This window comes from Prionailurus bengalensis, chromosome C2, assembly GCF_016509475.1.
Source record: "Prionailurus bengalensis isolate Pbe53 chromosome C2, Fcat_Pben_1.1_paternal_pri, whole genome shotgun sequence".
Classification (NCBI taxonomy): domain Eukaryota; kingdom Metazoa; phylum Chordata; class Mammalia; order Carnivora; family Felidae; genus Prionailurus; species Prionailurus bengalensis.
The window spans coordinates 78,162,355-78,185,404 of NC_057350.1; the positions used below are offsets into that span (position 1 = coordinate 78,162,355).

Here is a 23,050-nt window from a genome sequence, read left to right on the forward strand (position 1 = left end):
TCTGTTTAATTACAGGCTTCAGAGACATTCAAAATGGAGGGTGTCCTAGGGACAAATAATACTGTAGGCTTGGTTTACTTATCTCCCGTTGGTACTGGCACCAAGCCCTTCCTCTGCTTTGAAATTCATGGTCGTGTCTGTGGCTGCATACTAAACAGACTGAGGCCACCACGCAGCCTGCTTAGCCTGTCCAGATGCAGCTCAACTAATGTATATACCTTAATGGCCCGTTCATAACAGCAGGTTAGATAACTAACACTGTTGGTTTGTTTCTTGTGCAATCGAGGTATGTGATCATAAATGAATTCATGTATTACCATTTGAATTGGATGTCGTGAACTATCCTGTTGAACTACAACATGCTTGTTCTGAATCCTATGATTGGCTTCAAAATTGATCCTTAGAAATGTATGTATGTATAAAATGATTAGGTGACAATTAAAAAATAAAATCAAACGTACAAAAAGCTTTAAATGTGAAAATTAAATTTCCCTCCTACTCTTGTTTCCTCACCCTCATTTCCCTTATACAGAGAAACTCGCTGTTAAGTTTTAAGCAGAGATATTCATTCAATGGGTATAGGAGTCTATGAGTGTACGTTTTATATAGAGAGAAAACACTATAGCTATGTTTCCCTAATTACTGCATAAAAACTAGCAGGATGTACACGGTGTTTCACAATTTGTTCCTTTTACTTAATTATAACTCTTAGAGGCCTTTTCCATGTCAGCATCTGCAATCTGCCCTAACTTTCTATTATTTATTTATTTATTTATTTAAAGTAAGCTCTACACTCAGCATGGGTTGTCAACTCACAACCCTGAGACCAAGAGTTGCATGCTCTCCTGATGCCCATATCATACTTTTAAAAAAATGTTTTTAATGTTTTTATTTATTTTTGAGAGAGAGAAAGAGAGAGAGAGAGAGAGAGAGAGAGATGGAACATGATTGGGGGAGGGGTAGAGAGAGAGAGGGAGACACAGAATCCAGATCAGGCTCCAGGCTCTAATCTGTCAGCAGAGAGCCCGACGCTGGGCTCTAACTCATGGACCACAAGATCATGACCTGAGCCAAAGTCAGATGCCCAACCGACTGAGCCACCCAGGTGTCCCATCTATCATACCTTTTTATTTATTTAAAAAAAAAATTTTTTTTTTCAACGTTTATTTATTTTTGGGACAGAGAGAGACAGAGCATGAACGGGGGAGGGGCAGAGAGAGAGGGAGACACAGAATCGGAAACAGGCTCCAGGCTCTGAGCCATCAGCCCAGAGCCTGACGTGGGGCTCGAACTCATGGACCGCGAGATCGTGACCTGGCTGAAGTCGGACGCTTAACCGACCGCGCCACCCAGGCGCCCCTATCATACCTTTTTAAATATCTGCTTAGTACTTTGTTGAGTGGATATAATCCTTTCGTATTTAAATAGCCACATTTTGATGGATATTTGCTATTTCTAATATTTTGTGACCAACAATGCTTTGGTGAACACTATTGCATGTAATTATTTATGCCACGTGTAGTAGTATCTCTAGGATTTATTCTTGGCAGAATTCTTGACCAACAGATGTATTCAGGTTTTAGGTAAATAGGTATTGCCTCTCCCAAAGAGGCTGTACAGTTTTCCCAACCATGGAAGAGAGGACTTGTCTCCCCACAGCTACCTCTCTTTATTCTAGTATCAATTTTTTTCAACGTGCCATTCTGATTATAATTGTAAGCTATATTTATCTAATTATGAATGTGGTTAAGCATCTTAAAAATAATTGGCTATATTCTTTCCACTAACCACTCAGTTCTTTATCATTTCCTGAATAATGCCTATTTCTCACTGGTTTGAAATAGCAGCTGACATCGTTGTTTATTTTAATAGTTTCTGAAATATATTCTATTTTTTTTAATGTTTATTTATTTATTTATTTATTGAGAAAGAGAGAGAGAGCAGAGGAGGGGCAGAGAGGGAGAGAATCTTAAGCAGGTTCTATGCTGTCAGCACAGAGCCAGATGTGGGGCTCGATCTCACGAACCATGAGATCATGACTTTAGCCAAAATCAAGAGTCAGACATTTAATGGACTGAACCACCCATGTGCTCCTGTTAAATTTATCTTATTGTTTACAAACATGAGTACCAATTTTTGTAAATTTCTATATTTTTCTAATAAGTCTTAATATAAAGTAACTTTGTGCCTCTTTATTCTTTTTCAGTACTTCCTTAGATATTTTTGCAAAGTTTTATTTTATTTTTTTGTGATTGTGTCATTTCATTAAAATAAACTTTGAAATATACACTGCTTAAAAGTAGGGTGTGGTCATGATGTAAAAAGGAAGGCTTTATGCCCAAGATTGGGTTAGACCTGGGACTGAAAATGATATGTAGAAAAAGAGGAGCAAAAAGGATCAACAAAGGGAAGAAAACTAAATAAACATTCCAGGTACCAGATTCTGTATAAAACCTAGAAATGCCCTGGAATAAAACATGGTCTTGAATGACCTGAGTAATTTAAGCAGCCAGCTGGTTTTGCAGGTCAGCATGTATAACCCTGGCTTCTAAGGACTTGACAAACTACCAGGGTTCTGACCTTACATTGAAATTCCTTGAACTCTGTGTACCTGTGCGCACGCACCCAACATGCCTGCCCCAGCGTGCATGTTACCAGTCACAAGGAGCACCATTAATGAGTGCTCTGGTAGGAAGCGTAACTTAGAGGCTAACAAGTTCTAGGAAAAGAGGGAGATCAACACAGAGGGCCAGACACCAGTTTCGAGCAGCTTGTTCTTCAAGTATGGTGAGATCCAGACCTTTTCGTTTTACATCAGTCATCTCAAAAATGGGAACCTCGTGTTTGCCACTATTCCAGGTAACCATCTCTCTTTTCGGGAAAAGATTTTTGGAGGTACTCGAAGAATCTGATTGTGATAGTTTGTTCTTTGGGTACCTTAACTACTCTTACATTTAGAAGATTCCGTTTAAGGAAGTGTTACCAGCATCTTATGACTTATTATATTTACTGGTCAGAGATACAGAAAACAAAATGGTCCGTGACAGTAGTTTTCTTTCTTCTGTATCTGTATCAGTTCTGTTGCTGTTGAAGTAATATGATGCAATTTAGTCTTTGCTTAACTTTACTAGGCTGTGAATTTTTTTAAATAAAAAATGTTATTGATATATCAAACTGCTGCGGCAGGATTCATTTTAAGACATGTTTACTGTTGCCTGCAACTGTACTTAAGGCTTGACCATTTTTTCAGTGCTGAGTAATGTAGACAGAACCATCTTAGAGTTTATTTTGACTCCTCTGCTCTAGCATCTCATTCAGACTAATACCCGCATCTCTGTATCTGTGTTACCTGAACGCAATGTATCTGAAAGATTTAGGTCTGAAATACATTAAGACTTTGCTCACCATTTCACGATAAGCCTGAAGCCTGACAGCTAATGCATTGGCAACGAGGTGGTAATAATATAAGACTGTGGACCCCTTGCTAGGTAGGGTGCAGCACCCAAGAAGTCTAGGAAGTGACTTGAAATTGAAATGCGGGCTTTATTTGTTTATCTGTTAAGCTGGATCCCAAATGATTTCATCTACTCATAAATAAACTTTCCTTATGAACAAAATTTGAATGTTCATTTTCCTCTCAGTTAGTATGCAAATCTATTTGCAGCATTTCTAGCAAAAGAGAGTGCAACTCATTTTCTGTGCTTATAAATTGTTCATTACCATGCTCTCTGATGGCCAATTCATGGCTCCATCTGCGACTCCACAAATCTCTTTGCCCAGATAAACGTGGTGGTGTAAATATAAGGTGCTGAAGAGGATGCATTCGGGATTAAAGGGAAAAAAGACGTGTCTCACAAAAATTCCCAAGCCTATCATTTTAAATTTTGCAACTTCGTATCTGTTCTGTTATTTGTGTGGTATAGTCCAGAAAAATAAATACTACACTGATCTCCTTAACCCAAGTTTTAGGACTACATATAAATGACTTGTAAAGATTTTCTTGAAAGAGTCTCAGTGCAAGGGAAAAACAAACCTACAAACAAAACCTCTAGGAAGGAGTACTTTTCTTTCCTCTGTGATGTGAGTTATTGTAACCTGCAAGGCTCAACACAGAGAACTAAGATAATTATATTGAAATTCCTATGGTTTGGGTTGTTTAAAACAAAGCAATCAAGGTTATTACTTTTTCTCTCTTCTTTGATAAAGAGAGAAAAGTAAATCTCAACTGGAATGTCATGTAATTTTAAATCGACCTTCCCCTTAGAGCTAGTTAAAGTCACTTCTTCATGCATATATTTAACACCCATTAATGCTAATGGAATGGACTTCTGTTTTCAGGTAGGGAACTTGATTTCTTTGTGTGAAAATACTACTCGCAAATAATGAACTTCCTTCCTCTGGCTAAAATGTGAAAACAAAGAAAAAATGCAAGGTGCAGAAAAGGTCTTTAGAGCAAGCCAAATCTGCCTGCAGAACGAACAAAAGGCATTTTCACATCCATCTGTAAGGGTGTGTAGGATAGGAATCTGGCTCACAATGTATATCCCCTGTCACTGCTGAGCTAGAGGATCTATCCAGAGATTTTTATTTTTCAATTAAAATTCTGTGCACCAATAATAGACTCTGCAACAGAGCTTTTAATTAAAAAAACAAACGAAATGATATAAACCCACATTGTCTCTAAGCGCCGTTTGTATTAAAGGATTAGACTAATGAGAAGTTCGGGTTTCATTGTTCTAAACATGTGTTTCAGTTGGTGCTCTCGGACCCACCATGTGAAGAAAAGGAAATGTAAGTAAATAGCAAGAGGCTCCATGTTTTTATTTAGCATTTTCAAAATTCAAAGAATAAATAAGGCTCAAGTCATTTGAGAAGCCCCAAATGAGTTTCACATGATTATAATCATGCAAGCAAAGTAAGAGTAAATTGTTTTTAAATGCAAATGGCTCAATTTTTCTAAACGCGGAAAAAAGATGCACTTTCATTATGATCGGCTTTGTTAAATATATGGGGCCTCATTGATTTCTAGGTATTTTTGCTTACTCCATTCTCCACCACTGAGGTATTGAGGGTTCTTTAGGTTCATGAAAGAATCACAACGTCATCTATGGTTGCATCCACACTCCTAAGTCATGGTGATAGTGGGCTGCAGTTTTCTGCATATTCATTTTCAAATAGAAGCAAACTCACAAAAATTCTAACCTGTATTATATGTATATTTCAAAGTGCTTTTGATGTATACTACGTGAATAATTGCCTCAATTTTCTCACTCTTTGTGCTATAGACTTAATGGTTCCCAGAATTCTATTCGGGAAATGAGGAGAAGGTGCCATTAATAACGCTGCTGCTGATTAATGACAACTGTAATGCACTGTGACTTCGTGCAAGTGTCAGAAAAGCATGTCTGCCAAGCACTGTCTTCTCCTGGGTGTAGCCCTCACTGCCAACTAACTGTTTTCAATTATCTTTGCCAGTTACCCTCAAGGCCACAGTCTCAAGGCCTGGGCATTGCCTCCAAATTAAGAGGCCATGTTATGTGAATGCCTTCCTCCGCCCTGGAACCATTCACTTGGTTTTGGTGGTTCATCTCATTATTGATAAGCTGCATGTTAAGTCTGTGCTGTTCTTCCAGCTTTTCCATTGCTCTCCTTTGTTCTTTCTTTGCACTGATCTTAGACTTGTTTTTTTCTGTCTTCTGGTGTTTGTGGCATAATGGAAGTTTTGATGACTGATGTATTTACTTAACTCTGGACCTCCTGGCTGCCTCATCTTGCCTAATCTCTTCTGCCTTTGACCCAGAATAAGAGAAAAAGAAATTCATAATTGGAAAGGCTCATAAATGTTGACCGTAATTCTCCAATCAACATTATAGGAAACTATACTGTTGAGGAACTGGATAAGCTGCCTTTAGAGTCACTGAGGCCACTGGTCTCCTTTTCACATAAAGAAATGGAGACTCAAAGGGAGACAGCAACAAATTAACGCAGGGTTTCAATTAGTACTTAAGTACAAATTTTGGCTACCTCACTTTGCATGTAAATGTCTGTTGTATTTGTCACTATTTAATACCATTTCTTTTGAATGGAAATAAGAAACTACTTCAAATAAAATGCAAGTTAGCAGAAGATAAAAAGAGAAGGCAAGAAAGTACCTGGTATCACAGGTGGGATTAAGTAACTGTATACATTGAAGATGCTTTCCCAAATCTTTTGTCACCACAGGAAGGTGTTTGAGAGATGATTAGTTCTATTTAAATCTGTTTTCAAATGTATTTTCTCTGATCTAACCTCCTCAATTTATTTTTATAACAGCATTTCTTTAGTATGAACAACGCATTGCTAGGCTGTCTTTGTATAAAATTTAAATACTGTAAGTGAGTTAGTATATGAAAAAAACTTGATAGATCCTCCCCATTACATGCCTAATCCTTTACCCTCCCAGAAATAAGCAAGTACAGTGATGTGTGTGTATGTCCAGAAAAAAAGGTAACTTATAAAAGATAAATATGATCATACATTTATAGGATTCTGTAAATGAATTGCATTAACAGATTGCACTAATTGATTAATATGTCGCCATCTAACCTGGTTTGAGGAAGTGAAGTGTTTTTCTCAAGAGTAAGCAAGTAAAATGCAGAGCTTGGATTTGGACCCAGGACTGACTCCTGAGTCCAGAATTTTATATTACAACTATACACATGTATCATACACATACGTATACTGTATGTACTATTATACTACTGTATACGTGCTATAATTTTGCACTACAAAACTATATTGATGTCTAATATTAATTTTTTTCAAACGTTTATTTATTTTTGAGACAGAGAAAAACAGAGCATGAACGGGGGAGGGTCAGAGAGAGAGGGAGACACAGAATCGGAAACAGGCTCCAGGCTCTGAGCTGTCAGCACAGAGCCCCACGCGGGGCTCGAACTCACGGACCGCGAGATCATGACCTGAGCTGAAGTCGCACGCTTTACCGACTAAGCCACCCAGACGCCCCTTGTATGTCTAATATTAAATGAAATGATACACTGGCAGAAATACCTGAGGGATATATGATTCGCCTATTCTTCTAGATACTACACAACCTCCCCTGGATTAATTAAGTCAAGTCACCCGTCTCTGGGTGATATGATATGGCACCTATCTCTCTATTGTAGCTAAATCTCACTTTTGCCTATGTTAAGGAATGGTTTAAAAAAGAAAGGACCCATGAAATTTGTTACTGCATTTACTCTAAGGGCATATGAAAAACACTGCTCCTATTGCCCACAGTACCCTCTTCATAAAGCCCCATAGTTTGAATTCTCCCCTGGTGTCTACTCCAGGAATAGTTGTGCATCTGGTGAGTAATGCTGCATGATTTTGTTAATTTTAGAGGATACCATATAGCCAGTTCTCCCTCTCATCCTCTTCACTGCTAGAAAGGTTAAGCCAGATCTCGAGTTGGGTTCTAATTTTACATACTACATTCAGTTTAAAAAATGATCTCACTCTTGGCTTAGTCTCTCTGTGTGAGACCCTCCACACTCTCATTTCTATTTTTTTCTTTTTTGGGGGGGAATTTTTAATATTTTTGAAACATTTCGGAGCACAGGATACTGAATGCATTCAGGCAGGACTCCACATAGTAATGTGAGGCCAGAGCCGGCTTTTACTGTTCCCGGGGCGGTTGGGGGGGGTTGCTGCATGGTGGTAGGAGACACCGACTCCACTGCCAGACGGTCTGGATGTGAAGCCTGACTCTCCCACTTGTAGCTCTGTTATCTTGGGCAAGCCAGTTAATGTCTCCCCGACTGAATTTTCTGAATTGTAAAATGAGGATTATAATATTGTGACCTTACCTAATAACGTTGTAAATTGGAAAGCGAGTTAATTCCCCTGAAGTTATATAACTGGTTTAGAAGAATGCCTGGCACAGGAAGTTCTGGGCGATTCTAGCAAAGGAGCCAACAGAGTGACTCTGCAGTTTTCTTCCTGAATTTATCAAATTAATGAAATGGTAGTTAATCTTAGGTCCACAGAATCTCAGCACTGAGAAGAATAATAAAGATCAATAAGTCTAATCATCTCTGTAGAGGAAGAATCATCTCCACAACACCCAAGCAGAGAAGGACAATAGCCTTCCAGTAGGGTCAGAAATGATGTGCATCAGCAACCACTTCCAGAGAACTCTGATTATTGGGAACATCTTTCTTAAGCATCAGAGTTGGTTCTCATTTCTCCTGATCGTTTTTTCATTTTTGGCATCTTCCCAATTTGACCAATCATATATAAATCTCCAAATAGTAACTTCATTTTTTAAAATTGCAACTTTTCCTACACTGACTATCTTGCATCTAAAATTCGAGCAATTAGAACATTATTACAGTTTAGATACTGTTTTTTTTTTTAAGAATTAAGAAAAATCTGTTTAAGGGGCACCTGGCTGGCTCAGTCAATAGAGTATAAGACCCTTGATCCCAGGGTCATGAGTTTAAGCCCCACGTTGGGCTTGGAACCTACTTAAAATGAAAAAAAAAAAAAAAAAAAAAAGAAAAATCTTTAAAAATTGACCTTGAGAAAAACATGGAAATAATGGGGGGAAATAATGGGGGGGGGGATAGGAGGGAAGCACACAGAGTCAGAAGACCTGTAATCTGGTTTGAATTCTTCAGCCTTGGGGCACCTGGGTAGCTCAGTTGGTTAAGGGTCTGACTTCCCTTCAGGTCATGATCTCACAGTTCATGGGTTTGAGCCCTATGTTAGGCTCTGTGCTGACAGCTCAGAGCCTGGAGCCTGCTTCAGATTCTGTGTCTCCCTCTCTCTTTGCTCTTACCGTGTTCGTGCTCTATGTCTCTCTGTCTGTCAAAAATAAATAAACATTTTTTTAAAAATTAAAAATAAATAAATAAATAAATAAATAAATAAATCCATTCTTTGGCCACTTCTTTGGCCTCTTCCCCACTGACTTTCCTACTCTGGGTTTTCGTTGTAAAGTATGTAAAATTCTGAGAGTGAAAGAAATGATCCCAAAGGTGCCTGCATTTATATATTATATAATTATAATTATATAATCATTTTGCATTTGTCCAGCTAATTGCTTCTTGGCCATTGTATTTAGGGCATATCAGAAACTGCACCTGTGGGTGCACAGGATCAGAAAGAGAAAGTGAAATAAGTCAATTTGGATAATTGCTATCACTGGAAACAAATACTGAGTGGCTCAAAAATTAGATATGAGAAACAAATTGAGGTGGTTAATCTTTAGAATTGACATTCTGATAAGGATATGGTCTATTTTTACATGTACGGAGGGTAAGCACAGATTTATAATGGAGGAAGATGAAGAAATCCACACTTCTGATCATGCCCTCAGATTTTAAGATTCCAGACAGGAACCTTCTTCTCTTTTATTGGGCTAGGACACAAGAGAATTCCCCCACATCCATCTAAGGCAGGGTACTACATATTTAAGATTTATATATTTTTAAGATAATATTTAAAATTGTATGGCTATAAATGCAATACATCGTATATTCAAACAGTATGGAAATATGGAAAAGATAAAGAGCCTCATGATACCATCTGCCAGAGAAGGAAGCATGGTTAGTAATTTGGTGTATATGAGTGTACTACTATATAATAACTATTTAGTGAAATCATTGTAATTGTATGAAAGAAAATATACAAAGTAGAATTGAGCCCTCTATATCATTTTACTTCACAAAGCTTTTAATTATAAATATGAATCTACATTCTTTTTGATGACTGGATAACATTCTTTTATAAGGATGTGACATTAATATTTTTAAATGCTTTGTTGATGATTGCTTGTCTTAGGATGCTTTATTAAAGTTATACTTCAGGGGTGCCTGGGTGGCGCAGTCGGTTAAGCGTCCGACTTCAGCCAGGTCACAATCTTGCGGTCCGTGAGTTCGAGCCCCGTATCAGGCTCTGGGCTGATGGCTCAGAGCCTGGAGCCTGTTTCCGATTCTGTGTCTCCCTCTCTCTCTGCCCCTCCCCCGTTCATGCTCTGTCTCTCTCTGTCCCAAAAATAAATAAACGTTGAAAAAAAAATTTAAAAAAAAAATTAAATAAAGTTATACTTCAGCTGCCATTTTTTCCCAGCCATTTGAACCTGTGACTTTAGGTGAACACACACACACACACACACACACACACACACACACAATCTAAAACACAAAAAATGAAAGGAAAAAAAAAAAACCTGTTCTCTGGGTGATTAAGTTTCCTATTAAATACTTGGGGTAAAATTTTTATGTTGACACTTCACAACTGTTAAAAAGTCACTTCTGACTAGTGTGATGATAAACATGGCACACTGCCTCCTTGGAGATGTTGGGAGCAATAAATTAGCTGACAGTTATGAGTGCTTTCAAGCTGAAAAGTACTGGGTGTTATTTTAACAAAGACTGAAGTAGCCATGATTAAGTACAGCTCCAACTCACAAGCTTATCGAGCTGTGATGAACAGGTTTCCACTGTTTAATCCCTGAATACTTTGATAATGGTCCATGTACTGAAGTATGAGAAAATGCTGTCAGCAAACCTACATTCAGTGTACCATGCCTGGCATAGTGGAATATCACAGAGGTATCTACACCTGGGGAGTGAAACCCCCTGAAAATCACACTGCAGATTTTGTTTTCTTTTTTGTTGTTTTTCAATTTTTTTTAATGTGTATGTTCATTTGTTTTTGTTTTATTTTGTTTTTTTTGTTTTTGTTTTGTTTTTTGTTTTTTGAATTTTGTTTTCGTGTGATCTTTTAAAACTTATCCAAGAAGGGCACCTGGGTGGCTCAATGGGTTGAGCATCTGACTCTTGATTTCAGCTCAGGTCATGATCCCAAAGTCGTGGGACTGAGCCCTGTGATGAACCCCACGTCAGGTTTTATGCTGAGAGTAAAGTCTACTTAAAATTCTCTGTCTCTCTCTCTCTCTCTCTCTCTCTTTCTCCCCCTCTTCCCCTCTTGCACTCTCTTTCTCTTTGAAAACTAAAAATAAGTAAATAAACTTGTCCCAGAATGATTTAATCGTGCCTAGACACACAAATGATTTGTCCATCCTGACTGAAGAAATCAGCTTCTCATTCCTTGATAAAGGGCACATGTACCCACATTCATTCATTTTCCCTTTTTCCCAATTTCTTCCTCCAAGCTGGTTTCCAGCCTGCTTCTTTTTACCAAAATATTAAAGGTTAACAGATTTTAAACCTTCCAGGTGACTGCATTTTAAAAAACTCTAGGTCTCTGGATAAACAGAATGGTGGGAAGATTATCTGCCTAATACCTAATACCTATGACATGTTAGCCCTGGGAAGTTAGTCACTACTTTCTCAATACGCAACCATATACGTAACTCGAGAATCAAACCTATTAAAGTGCAATTATCTATGTATGTTTCAGATAGTTTCACATTTACCTGTATTCTTAGTGTCCTGAATGAAGTGGGCACACTGTATACATTTGCTTAATTGTGCTGGGGCGGGGTGTGATGTGCAGTGAGTATTGTTCCAGGGAAACTGGTAGGGTCAGAACGGATAACATGGTCTGAAAGAATAGGCTTTGACCATCTAGAGGTCCAGCACTAACTATTGTCCTTCTACCACCAGGTGCATAAACTATAAAGATCAATACACAAATGGCTGGTATATCTGGTAAGGACATCCCAATTTGTGATAAATTTTTGGTGTTATGTATACACTCTGTGTCCTAAATAATTGAGATGGCACATTAAATCATACAGTTAAGGAAATGTTAGGGATCATGTAATACATGTGGAAACATCATTTTCAGGGGCGCCTGGGTGGCGCAATCGGTTAAGCGTCCGACTTCAGCCAGGTCACGATCTCGCAGTCCGGGAGTTCGAGCCCCGCGTCAGGCTCTGGGCTGATGGCTCAGAGCCTGGAGCCTGTTTCTGATTCTGTGTCTCCCTCTCTCTCTGCCCCTCCCCCGTTCATGCTCTGTCTCTCTCTGTCCCAAAAATAAATAAACGTTGAGAAAAAAAAATTTAAAAAAAAAAAAAAAAAGAAACATCATTTTCAGTTTATTGTCCCCTGTTTACTAATGTACTTCCTGTGGTAGGGAACTTAACTATTTTTAGGAATAATATCTTGTTCCCAAATTAGAGACATGTAACAGTAAAATAATTGTTCTTTCTCTTGAAGTCTCCACCACATGACTCCTCTACTGATTCCAAAAGTCTTGAAAACCCTCAAAATAAAACTGCTGCCTTTTATAAGCTAGTCCTTCAGAAATTATAAGACAGTTGTTATCAATCTCCTCATACACGACTTCCATATTTTCTAAGCAAGTTTATCAGTTCTCTCAATTAGAAGGTTAGCTCCTGTCTTGTCCACCTTTAAACCCCCAACCCCAACATTTAGAACCTGTTCAGTTGCTTAAATACTAGTTGAATGTATGGCTGGCTGGCTGAAAGAAAGGAATAATGAATGAATGAATGAAGGAACAAAGACCCCGTTCCTTAGAACACCCCTCCAATTTCCAGAGGAAATGATCATTACCCCCTGGCAAGATCCACCACTCTGCGGCAGGGAATATTCCTGGTTCAGTGAGGATGGATGAGGTGTGGCAGGGGATTGTTCAAGGAATCTGGCCTCACAGAACCTTGCATCCTAGCTCCTGAAGCTCTTGCCCCTTCTCCGGGAAGTAGCAGCAGTCTTACTTACTCCTCTGCTGCTTCTTCTGGCATCAGGTTCTTGTTGCTGATTTTCCTGGTGGCTCTTCTCTGTGGAGTAGTGTTCTCCTGCCTCCATTGCTGGCTGCGGAGACCTCGAATTGATTCCCCAAGACGCACTATGGCTGTTTTTGCTGTTGGAGACTTGGACCCCGTTTATGGTGAGCTGTCTGCACACTTCTAGACTTCCTGTTAGAAATCTAATGGTTTGTAGTGAATTGAAAAACTAACCTCTGGAAAGCAGATTGGTGAACTGAGAACAAAACATAGTTTATTAGAGACTCAAAGGAATTCAGTGGGGAGAAAGTCTACATGAGATAACTTCAGAAGAAAGGAGGATCCCCCCCCCCAAATGTGACTTAGGGAAATGACTCGTAGTTTAGTACAAGGATAGACCTAAACATTTTCTCAGTCAATACACAAAAGCGAAGAGAGACACAGGGCTTGTCACTCCAAGTGAGTGGTAGAGTTTAAGGTACAGAATAGTCTCTCTGAGCCCTTGATGTAAGTCTAGCCTGCCTTGTGTTCATAGTCTCATTTACTAAGTTCTCTATGCCTCACTTATCTGCAATGACATTGAACCACACTTTCCAGATTGTCTGCTACCAATGGACAGCCTGAAATACTTGGAATCGGGCAGGCGGATGTCAATATCCATGTCCTTTCTCTCCAGACACACAAGTAGCACCCTGATCCTGCCTGCTTCCAACCCCCACCCCCAAAACTATGCCCTTTCTGCTATTTTCTAGTTTACATAAGAGTAAGGAATGGATCCAAGTTTTCAGAGTTATTTGTAGCTGCAGCCTTAGCTGTAAGTAATAGAACTATCACTTAATTGATCTGGGAGGTCACAGATCATAGTTTATTTATTTGTGTTAAGCATTGTTCTCCACCAGACCGTCTGTTGTGAAACTTTCCCTTTAAGATGCTATTTTGTACACCATCCATAGTTGCCTTGGGAGGGTATGGTGGAGATTAACTGCCACCCTCCAGGAACCTGGACCAGCATAAGATTTTTAATAGATGGAGCAGGGCATGCCCTGAGAAAACTAACAGCTAAATAAAAAGTGGGGTAAAAAATTAGCTTAAATGTTTTAATATCAAAACTTGGTACTCTAAGATTTAGGGATTATATTTATTATTGACTTTTTAAAAAGTTATATTTAATGGAAGAAACACATGTCAATTTGAGAAATGGTTACTTGGGGAAGGATAATTAAAGTCTCCAATGAAAAAATAATCTTTCTCTTAAAATTGAACACATTCTATTAAGCATAGGAGGAAATCGGGTCACTGACATTCTAATAAATTTTATTAGTCAAAGTGGTCAACATAGCCACATTGGTCTATTTTTCTTTATTTAATTTGAGATATTTAACAAATAAATGCAATTATGATTCTTCCAACCTGACTTGAGTTTCTAAAGAGGAGAATCTTCTCTGGTCTTCTTAGCCTTTACTTACTCAGAAGAAGACTCTTTTCTAGACTGTCTTGAATCTTTAAAAATGTCTCCTCTTAATAAGTAAGCTACCCAGTTATACTGTTATCATTTTTAATGCAGTTTATTTGACATAGTTATATCCCCATTTATCTGATGTTTTATATTTCCTGTGTGGTGGTTTACACATATGCTTTTGAATTTGCCTGAACTTGCCTCAACAGACAGGTATGACTGGGAGAGAATGTGTCAAGCATGATCGATTACTGCAATAATCTGAATATAATCATATCAAATGCAGGGCATTAGAATCACATTCTCTGTATTACTATATGACCCTGAAGTCATTAAGGACAGGAAAAGAATATACTTGGGAAGAAATGGTTCTTTAAAAAAATACAGTCACAGTTTATTTCACATCTACCAAGTGCTAGGCACAATATTAGGGCTTCTTGGATGTTATTTCTAACTGCTAAAAACCAACCTGGAAAAGTGGCTATTATTTCTCCCAAAGGATGTTATATACTTTTCTCACTGTGCTGGATAAATATACCACATAGGCCTTTGCTGCAAGTCAACTAATAGACTTCAAATTGTCCATAATTGAGGGCAGGGAGCCAGCAGAAATCTGGGCAGGACACTCATGGCTTAGTCACCTCATCCCTTGTGATAAGTACAGCCTGGTATCTCAAACCTCCAGACATTTCCACTGGGTGATTCCTCAACGGTAGGGATTACTCTCCAGAATCCACATCCCCTTTCTCATTCTCTTGGGTCCTCCTTAATCCCACTGGTAGCTCACTGAATCTTACTTTGCTCAAGAAACACATAAACTCTCCCTCAGCTGAAGTTATTACAAAACTCATTTTTGTCGCTTTCCATCTTAGGACCAGAGGCTCAGTTTCCCATTTCTATTTATTTATTTATTTTCCCCTTGCCTAGTTGGGTGTTAGGTTATCCCACCTTCCACCCATCTATCCTATCTCAGGGATGCTCAGAGTAGCTGTAGAGACAGTGAACAGCTATTCACACAGTCTTGGATGTGAATGTGGCTCCCAGAGTTGTGCTTCCTTGCATTCCTGTGTTTCCTCTCTAAAAAAAATAAATAAATAAAAATAGAACAGGGGCACTTGAGTGGCTCAGTTGGTTAAGCATCTGATTTTCGATTTCAGCTCAGGTCATGATCCCTGACCTGCATGGGGTTCTCTCTCCCTCTGCCACATCTCTGCTTGTGCTCTCTTTTCTCTCTCTCTCTCTCTCTCTCTCTCTGAAAAAAAATTGCAACAGAATAATTTTTGAAGTGGTATTCCCTGTGATCTTTAGTGATATCTTTCTGACTAGCAATTTGTGTATTACACATCCCAGAGAGTCAATTTTTTAAGGCATTCTGAAACCCAGACCCAGACCCAGACTGGATTTCGTTTCCCCACTGGATCCCCATTACACTTTCATTTCCCCTGACAAACGATTCTTTCGATCTACTGTTTCTGGAAAAAGAGGTTTCCTCCAAAAGAGAAATGAAGAACCACTACAGGATCTTTTTACGGCTACAGGGGAGGTCAGGACCCAAATCTCCACAGTACCCCATAGAGTATGTGCTCACAGCTTCAAGGGGATCCAGTCACTGCCAGATTCACACACCCACACGGCTGGGTATGGGGCTTCACCTGTGTTTTCCTCACAGTCTCAGGTCAGAGGACAGAGGAAAATGAGAACCCAGTTGAAAGATAATGGTGACGCGAGAATATGAAATAAGATTTCTGGACTCCCTGCCACCCTCTGAGCACAAAGGGGAAGATAGCAAATTCCCTCTTGAATACAAAATGTCGGAAATGGGTCATTTAAAACATTTTAATGGAGAGAACTGGATTTGCTCTATTAAACTTGGGTTTCTTTCTAGATCTTTATTTTATTTCTTCAAAAATTATCTCATTCTATTGCCACTATTTGTTGAATATATTAGTTGAAACAGCTCTGCTCTTCTGATCTGTGGATCCAAGATTTGACTCTCAGGGTCCCATAGAAGCTGCCCTCAACTGAAGAGCCAAGAAGAGAATTTTGACAGAATATGGAAAGGTAGAGTAGACTGAACTTGAGTCCTGTTAAAATGTGTACAATGGGAGATTTCTCTCACTAGCAATTCCAGGCAATATTATTATGGCTCAAGTTGTCAATGACCTTTTTTTTAATGTTTATTTATTTATTTATTTATGAGAGAGAGAGAGAGAGAGAGAGAGAGAAGGAAATAGCACAGGGGAGAGGCAGAGAGAGAGAAGACACAGAATCCGAAGCAGGCTCCAGGCTCTGAGCTATCAGCACAGAGCCTGATGCAGGGCTCAAACCCACAAACCACGAGATCATGACCTGAGCTGAAGTCGGACACTTAATCGACTGAGCCACCCAGGCACCCCACCAAGTTGTCAATTATCTCAATTAGAAATATCCAAGAGAGAAAGGCAAATGTGTGGCCTGGGATCCTCGTAAACAGTGTGTAAACATGTTATGTTTCCATGTCCATAACATATCACAATGAAATTATTTGCACACCATAAAGGGAGAAAAAAGTCTCTCTGCTACCCCCTTGGAGGGTAAGGAGGAAGGGTGGTACTGCTAGGGAAAGAAAGAAAGAGGGGGACCAAAAGAAAGTCAGGAGGGTGAAGGGAAAGGGGAAAGATAAGAGCAAAAGGAGAAGGAATCTACAGTTTGAAGCTGGAGATATTTTGAGTACTGAAATTAATACCTATTTATTTCATACAAGTCCTAAAGTCATGTTTGTTTTTTGTTTGTTTTGTTTTGTTTTGTTCTCTTGTGTCAGTCCCGCCTCCTTTTCCTGGACTCAGCCCCAGGGGTCTCTTAGACAGTCTGTCCTCCCATTATCACCCTCCCCTGCTACCCCTGACTCATCTCCTGGATCCTTCTTTTTCCCTTAGCATCCCTGCTATTCCCTAGAAAGGACCTGTTCAACGTCCTATGCCTTCCTGAATGGGGTTGTCCATAAAGTGGTCTCTGAGACCTCTCACCCCTTCTTTCAGTCATCAGACCCTAGCAGTTCTAGAATTAACTCAGCGCCTGTGTTAGGGGCAGACATGATTTCTTGTTTCAATGCTGTCTTATGGCCTTACCTCGCCTTACCTATTTTAATGATGCTTTTAGGATCCTTCTTATCTGCAAAGGCCACAGAAAACAAGAGATTTGCAGGTTTTCCCTCCTTCAAATGTATAAGTTGAGAGAACCCACATTGGGCAACAGAAAGTGATTTTTTAAAGGAATGTATGCAAATTTTTAGTAAAGTGGGAAAAGAAAATCATTAAAATTCTCCATAACCATCTGTACCCCAAGATCAAGGACTGTGAGACAGGCTGAACAGAGAGAAAATACAAGTGACTTAAGGAAAAGTTTTGAGTTTGTCAGTTTAATGGTTTTGCTTATTAAATCTGTATTTAAAAAATGGCAAAGAAGTTTTAAATTTGTTTATAAACAGAAATTTTTCTGTTAATTTACTGAAAATAATGAAAATAAGTTTTCACTGAAAGTAAGGTTTTGAAGCTGAATAAAACTCTTATTTATGAGAAAGCAAGACATTTAAGGATAATGAAAAGAAAAACGTTTGGGGTCTGGTAGGTGAGAGAAGGACTAAGGGCTTGAGGGAGAAAAAGCAATCTAGTGTTCGTTAGAAAAGAAAATTTGAGAGCATAGAGGAGAGATCCCCACCATTATTGACAGCATAGCAGAGAGATCCTTGCCATTATTTAACTAAAGTAATAAATTACTATAAAATCTATATTGACTGCTTTTCCATCCTATGTGATTCAGAGCTGGGTCCTATTAGCTCTAACAGGGCAGAAAACAGATCCCATGCTATTCCTGAGAAGCCAGCAAGGTGAGCACCCACATTGACACCCTTCCTGAAGACACTCATCTTGGCTTAGCTCCTCTTGGGGGCTGATCTCCTCAATAATGCTGCCTTTCAGATCTAATCTTCCTGACCCCATTTCTTCTGCAATTTCAGAGATAATCTTCCCCTTTTCTTACTTCAGGGTAAATAGAAGTACTAACCTTTCAGCAATGATTAAATGGGAGGGTTCTGAATTGGGGAGGGGAAAGAGAACTGGACAGGGACAGAGAAGAAGCCTGCCCTTCCATGCCCCTCCTTTCCTCCCCCAATTCTCCCGGATCCTATCTTATCTTCAGATGGTTTCTTTTTTTTTTTTTTTCTTAATGTTTATTTATTTTGAAAGACAGAGGGAGAGAATAGGGGAAGGGCAGAGAGAGAGGGAGACAGAGGATCTAAAGGAGGCTCTGCACCAACAGCACAGATATGGGGCTCAAACTCATGAACCGTAAGACCACGATCTAAGTCGAAGCTGGACACATAACTAACAGCCACCAGGGTGCCCCTAGGATGGTTTCTGAAGTGTTATTTCTGTATACTTTATGTTATCCATGTAAATATTCTGTGACTTGTTTTAGGCAAGGAAAGAGGGAGATTTCATTCACATGCTTTCTTTTCAGGGCATGATAATAGTAACAGCTCACAATTTATTGAGCATTTACCATGTGCCATGCTCTGTACTACCATCTCTGGTCACGTTTATTCTTCTCTACAACCTTATGAGGGGTCCACTATCATTCTGAACACTCTAAAGATGAGGGAAGCAAGGCACTTAGCCGATAGTAGAACAGTGACTGAAATTCAGGCACTGTCCACCACTCTGATAGAAGAGGAAGGAATGAGATACAGAAATGAAAAGAGACGAAAGAGGTGGAAGGGGCAGGTTCAATAAGGCAAGTCAATGGGACTGCTCTTAACGATGTGGGAAATCTGAACTCTGGCTATAAAAACTCAGCAGTGAGTATATTGGTTTTACAAAATTCAACAACAAACTCATACCTTCGCCAGAAGTTCCATAGAAAATGACAGGATATTTGCAGGCATTTTAACTGAGTTCTTCCAGCTTCTTAATTTGTCAGAAAATAAAAATTATGTCTGCTCCCCTCTCCCTTCATACGATACAGATATCCCCCGCTATCTGAAAGCAAGCCTTTCATAAGCTGAAAAGACTTAAAGAAGCGATTACCATTAATTTATATGGAAAAATTTTTGAGTGTTTCCAGACCCCAAAAATAACCTGTCTTTTCTGATTCCTGAGAACACACCTTGCTACTGAATGCACAAACGAGGTCAAGATAAAGCACAGAGAGATGCTCACAGACACATTTCAAAGCCATGGTGGCTTGATGTTGGGAGGTGGAGTGTAGCTCCAGGGAAGGAGCTGCGTGGGGCCACTCTCCTGCTCAGGTGCACACTGCCTCTACAGTGGCTCACTGCGAAACAAATACTGAACATCATTCGCTTTTCACCCTTTTTTGTAAAAACAAAAACCCTCTTTGAATTTTTTCGGTTAGCAAAAGCAGTTACTAATGGACGTGTTTCATAAAACAGAAGTGGGGTAATGCGAACATTCGGAAAGTGGAGGGTACCGGTATTGCCTGTAAACCTGCTTTGAAAAAAATTAAAAACTGATATATGTTTGATTTCACAAAAGCTTTCTGAGCACATGGACTTAGTTGTGTTTATCAGATGAATGCCCTGTGGTTTTCATAACAAGCTTAAGAGCAACGGCCAAATTTGTAGTAAGACGATAACATAAAACTTACCTACCACAGAGAGTAATTGTTAATATCCATCTGCCAGAAGCACAATATTGATAATAGCAGCAGTAGAGATAACTTTGAGCTAAAAATTGTCAAGTTAATCTGATCAACCACTCCAGGCAGAATGATAGTTAAATGACCATTGACTTGCTACTAGATATACCAGGAGCAGTTCACCTAGGAAATGGACAATGCTTAGTACCAGTACCCACAATGCAGGGAGGTGCTGGGGGCAAATACGTTTTGCCAATGTTAACTGTTTTATCCAGTGCCTCAGACTTAGCTTACATCATCCTAAGTTTCCTAACTGCAAAAGCCTCTAACTCCACAAATTATTTTGTTTAATAATCTCTGTGCTATAATGTTGATAATGATAATGATTAAATATTTAACCATTAAAATAAGATAAATTAGAACATAATATTGTAAATAAAAGAAAATGCATGCATATTCCTGGCATATGGTAGAGTTCTTGATATATCTACTACTACTACTAATGATAATTAGTTATTAATGGATAATTATTATGTATCAGGTTTTGTTTTAAGCACTCTAAATTCATTTAGCCTTGCTTTTACAGACATAGATACTGACATTATCCTTTTATTGCATAGGAGAAAACTGACATACAGAAATGTTATGGAATAGCCTAGGAGTAGATCATTCAATTAAATAAATAATTCCTCCGGAAAGTGCTGAACCAGGTTTCCATTCAAAATTCTCTACCCTTCATAGATTATATTAATGTTTGAATTATTCTACTCTGCTCTCCCAGCCAGTGAATGCAAATACAAATATATGAACATTCACGATTCCAAATAAACATTATTCATTCCAAGGTAAAGATTCTGAGCAACCTGCTTTGGATTCCAGTGATACAGCTATTGCCTAACATGTAACTATTCCTTAAGTTGTTTTGATAATTGTGTCATTTTCTTTGGGATCTCCTTGGTGGTATCACATTTTAATCCTTCACAAAGAGGTCAGCAAACTTTCTCTATTAAGGGCTAGATAGGAAACACATTTGATTTTGCAGGCCAGTTGTCTCTGTGGGGACTACTCATCTCTGCCATTGTAATGCAAAAAGGGACAATATGTAAATGAATGACATGACTGTGTTCCAATTAAATTCAATATACAAAAAATGGTCAAAGAGCTAGATTTATTTCAAGGGCTTATTTTTTCTTTAATGGTGAATTTAGAGCTGTTACTGAAATTTATAGTTGTTATTGTTTTGAAAAGAAGGAATCAAATCATTTCAAGACAGCCGAAGACCCTGGTTAATATATATATATATATATATATATATATGATATATAATATAATATATATATATATATATATATATATAAAGGGAGAGGGAGAGATGTCATTATGAAATATTACTGTTGGTTCCTGTTGTGACTCAAAAATAGTAACAGTCTTTCAAGGGAATACTAATAGGAGATTTCCAAAAGAGGTACTGAAATAAGTTAGTCTCTCCAGGGGATCAGTTTGAGGAAGAAAATGCTTGTTTTTGATATTTAATGGCATCTAGAGTGCATAATTTAATAGTTGAAATTTTGGGGCGCCTGGGTGGCTCAGTCAGTTAAGTGTCCAACTTCTGCTCAGGTCATGATTTCAGGATTCATGAATTTGAGTCCCCCTTCCCCCCACCACCTCTTGTCATGCTCTGTGTCCACAGCTAGAGCCTGGATTCCCTCTCCCTCTCTGCCCCTCCCCCCACTCATGCTCTGTCCTCTCTAAAATAAACATAAAAAATTTAAAAATAATAATAAAGTCAAAATTTTGATTTTGAAGCATTTTTCAAAACTTTTGTAATGTTTTTTCTTTATTGTGTGTGTGTACTTTAAGTGCAAACTTTGCACAAGTTAACATTTTTACTATTTATTATAGAGAAATGTTTAATTATGTTAGTTGTAGTTTGCAGAGCATAAATCTAAAATAATGAAGTTCAGACATTATATTTAAATATTTGTATTGAAATTTGCATTTCCCATGAAGGAAACATTAGCTAAAATACCATTAGTATTTACAGGAATCTTATCTTCTAATCTACCAAAAAGGGCATCCCTCCTACTTTCAGCTGCTAAAATGTAAATGCTTCTTGATGGGTTAGTCAATGATGATATAGTCTGTTCACGAGAGCAAATTTTCTTGCTATAGTGACTAACCTATCACTGTAGAGAGCAAGATAGTTGTAAATTTTTTCTCAAGGGTACAAATAATTTTCTGTTGCTCTAGTGATCCAAGAAATGCCAGATTTTATTAGGCAGTTCCTGTACTTCTGTTTTATGCTGACTAGAAAGATTACAAGTCCCCGTTTTTCTCTTTCCAGGGACAGAAGTGGCTGTGAATTCAACTGTTGGAATTCACCTTCAAACTCAAAACCCTGAACTGTATCCTGCTCCATGTTTTGGCACATTAGGACCCCCACCTCCATATGAAGAAACTCTGAAATCAAGTCGATTTTAGCTCTGGATCATCAACTGGAAGCATCAGAAATATTTTTAATTCTAAAAATCAAATTTAGGAACAATTCTTTTATTTAGTGGGAATTCCCAGAAATCAATTAATATAGCCTGAAAAAGGACAAATAAGCAGAAGAATGAATGTGGGGAAAGAATTTTGGTCAGAAAGATATTTCAGTAGTAAATTAGTGGACTCTTAGTGTATCATTGCGGTGTTATATTTTGTGCTACACAATCAAGTCAATGTTTCTCCATCAGTACTCAAATAGACAGTGATTAATGCATGGAGTAGGTCTTCATTAAGTTTGGGATTTCACTCCAGGTACACATCACAGCTTTCCTGGCCTTATTATCTCTCTTTTAATCTGGCCTCTCCCCTAGTATGGAATTAATAAGAATTATCATAATTTCACAATGAAAGAGAATATTTGAATTAAGGTAAAAGGCGACACTAGGGAACAAGGGACACTCAGAATTGAAGGGTGAAGGATGAATGAAGAGGAAGATTAAGAGCCCAGTTCAAACAGTTGCCTGTCTCAGCCTGAGGAGAGAGAAAGTGTAGATAGAAGCTGAAGAACTCTACCTAAGCTGTGGACCATATGTAATAGCACAGTGTGGAGAAAAAGAAAGCTCTCATTTAGTATGAGTAGATATGGACTCTGGAGCCCTCAGCCTTTCTCTGGTGTCTGAAGACTTGGCATTTCTTGGGGAACTATGATAAGAACCTTTGGCATAGATATCAACGTTCTCATTGAGAACCCTGAGTACAGAAGTAGCAATGGG

At 38.6% G+C, this 23,050-nt stretch overlaps 1 protein-coding gene across 1 annotated transcript; it reads left to right on the plus strand.

Annotated features, from left to right (window-relative positions):
- The first annotated feature begins 2,632 nt into the window (after positions 1 to 2,632).
- On the plus strand, positions 2,633 to 22,684 carry TMEM207 (transmembrane protein 207). The gene is made up of 5 exons (XM_043594588.1): positions 2,633 to 2,859; positions 4,754 to 4,791; positions 11,619 to 11,663; positions 12,722 to 12,864; positions 22,135 to 22,684. Exons 1-5 carry the CDS (start codon positions 2,785 to 2,787, stop codon positions 22,269 to 22,271), a joined length of 438 nt encoding a protein of 145 aa, XP_043450523.1. The 5' UTR covers positions 2,633 to 2,784; the 3' UTR covers positions 22,272 to 22,684.
- Positions 22,685 to 23,050: the final 366 nt, after the last annotated feature.

Bases quoted from the DNA above. Each gene is read 5' to 3' on its own strand.
- TMEM207 (XM_043594588.1), top strand. From the start codon at position 2,785: ATGGTGAGATCCAGACCTTTTCGTTTTACATCAGTCATCTCAAAAATG. The intron at 4,792-11,618 runs GTAAGTAAATAG...TTCTACCACCAG, and splicing joins CCATGTGAAGAAAAGGAAAT to GTGCATAAACTATAAAGATC. The intron at 11,664-12,721 runs GTAAGGACATCC...TTCTGGCATCAG, and splicing joins ACAAATGGCTGGTATATCTG to GTTCTTGTTGCTGATTTTCC.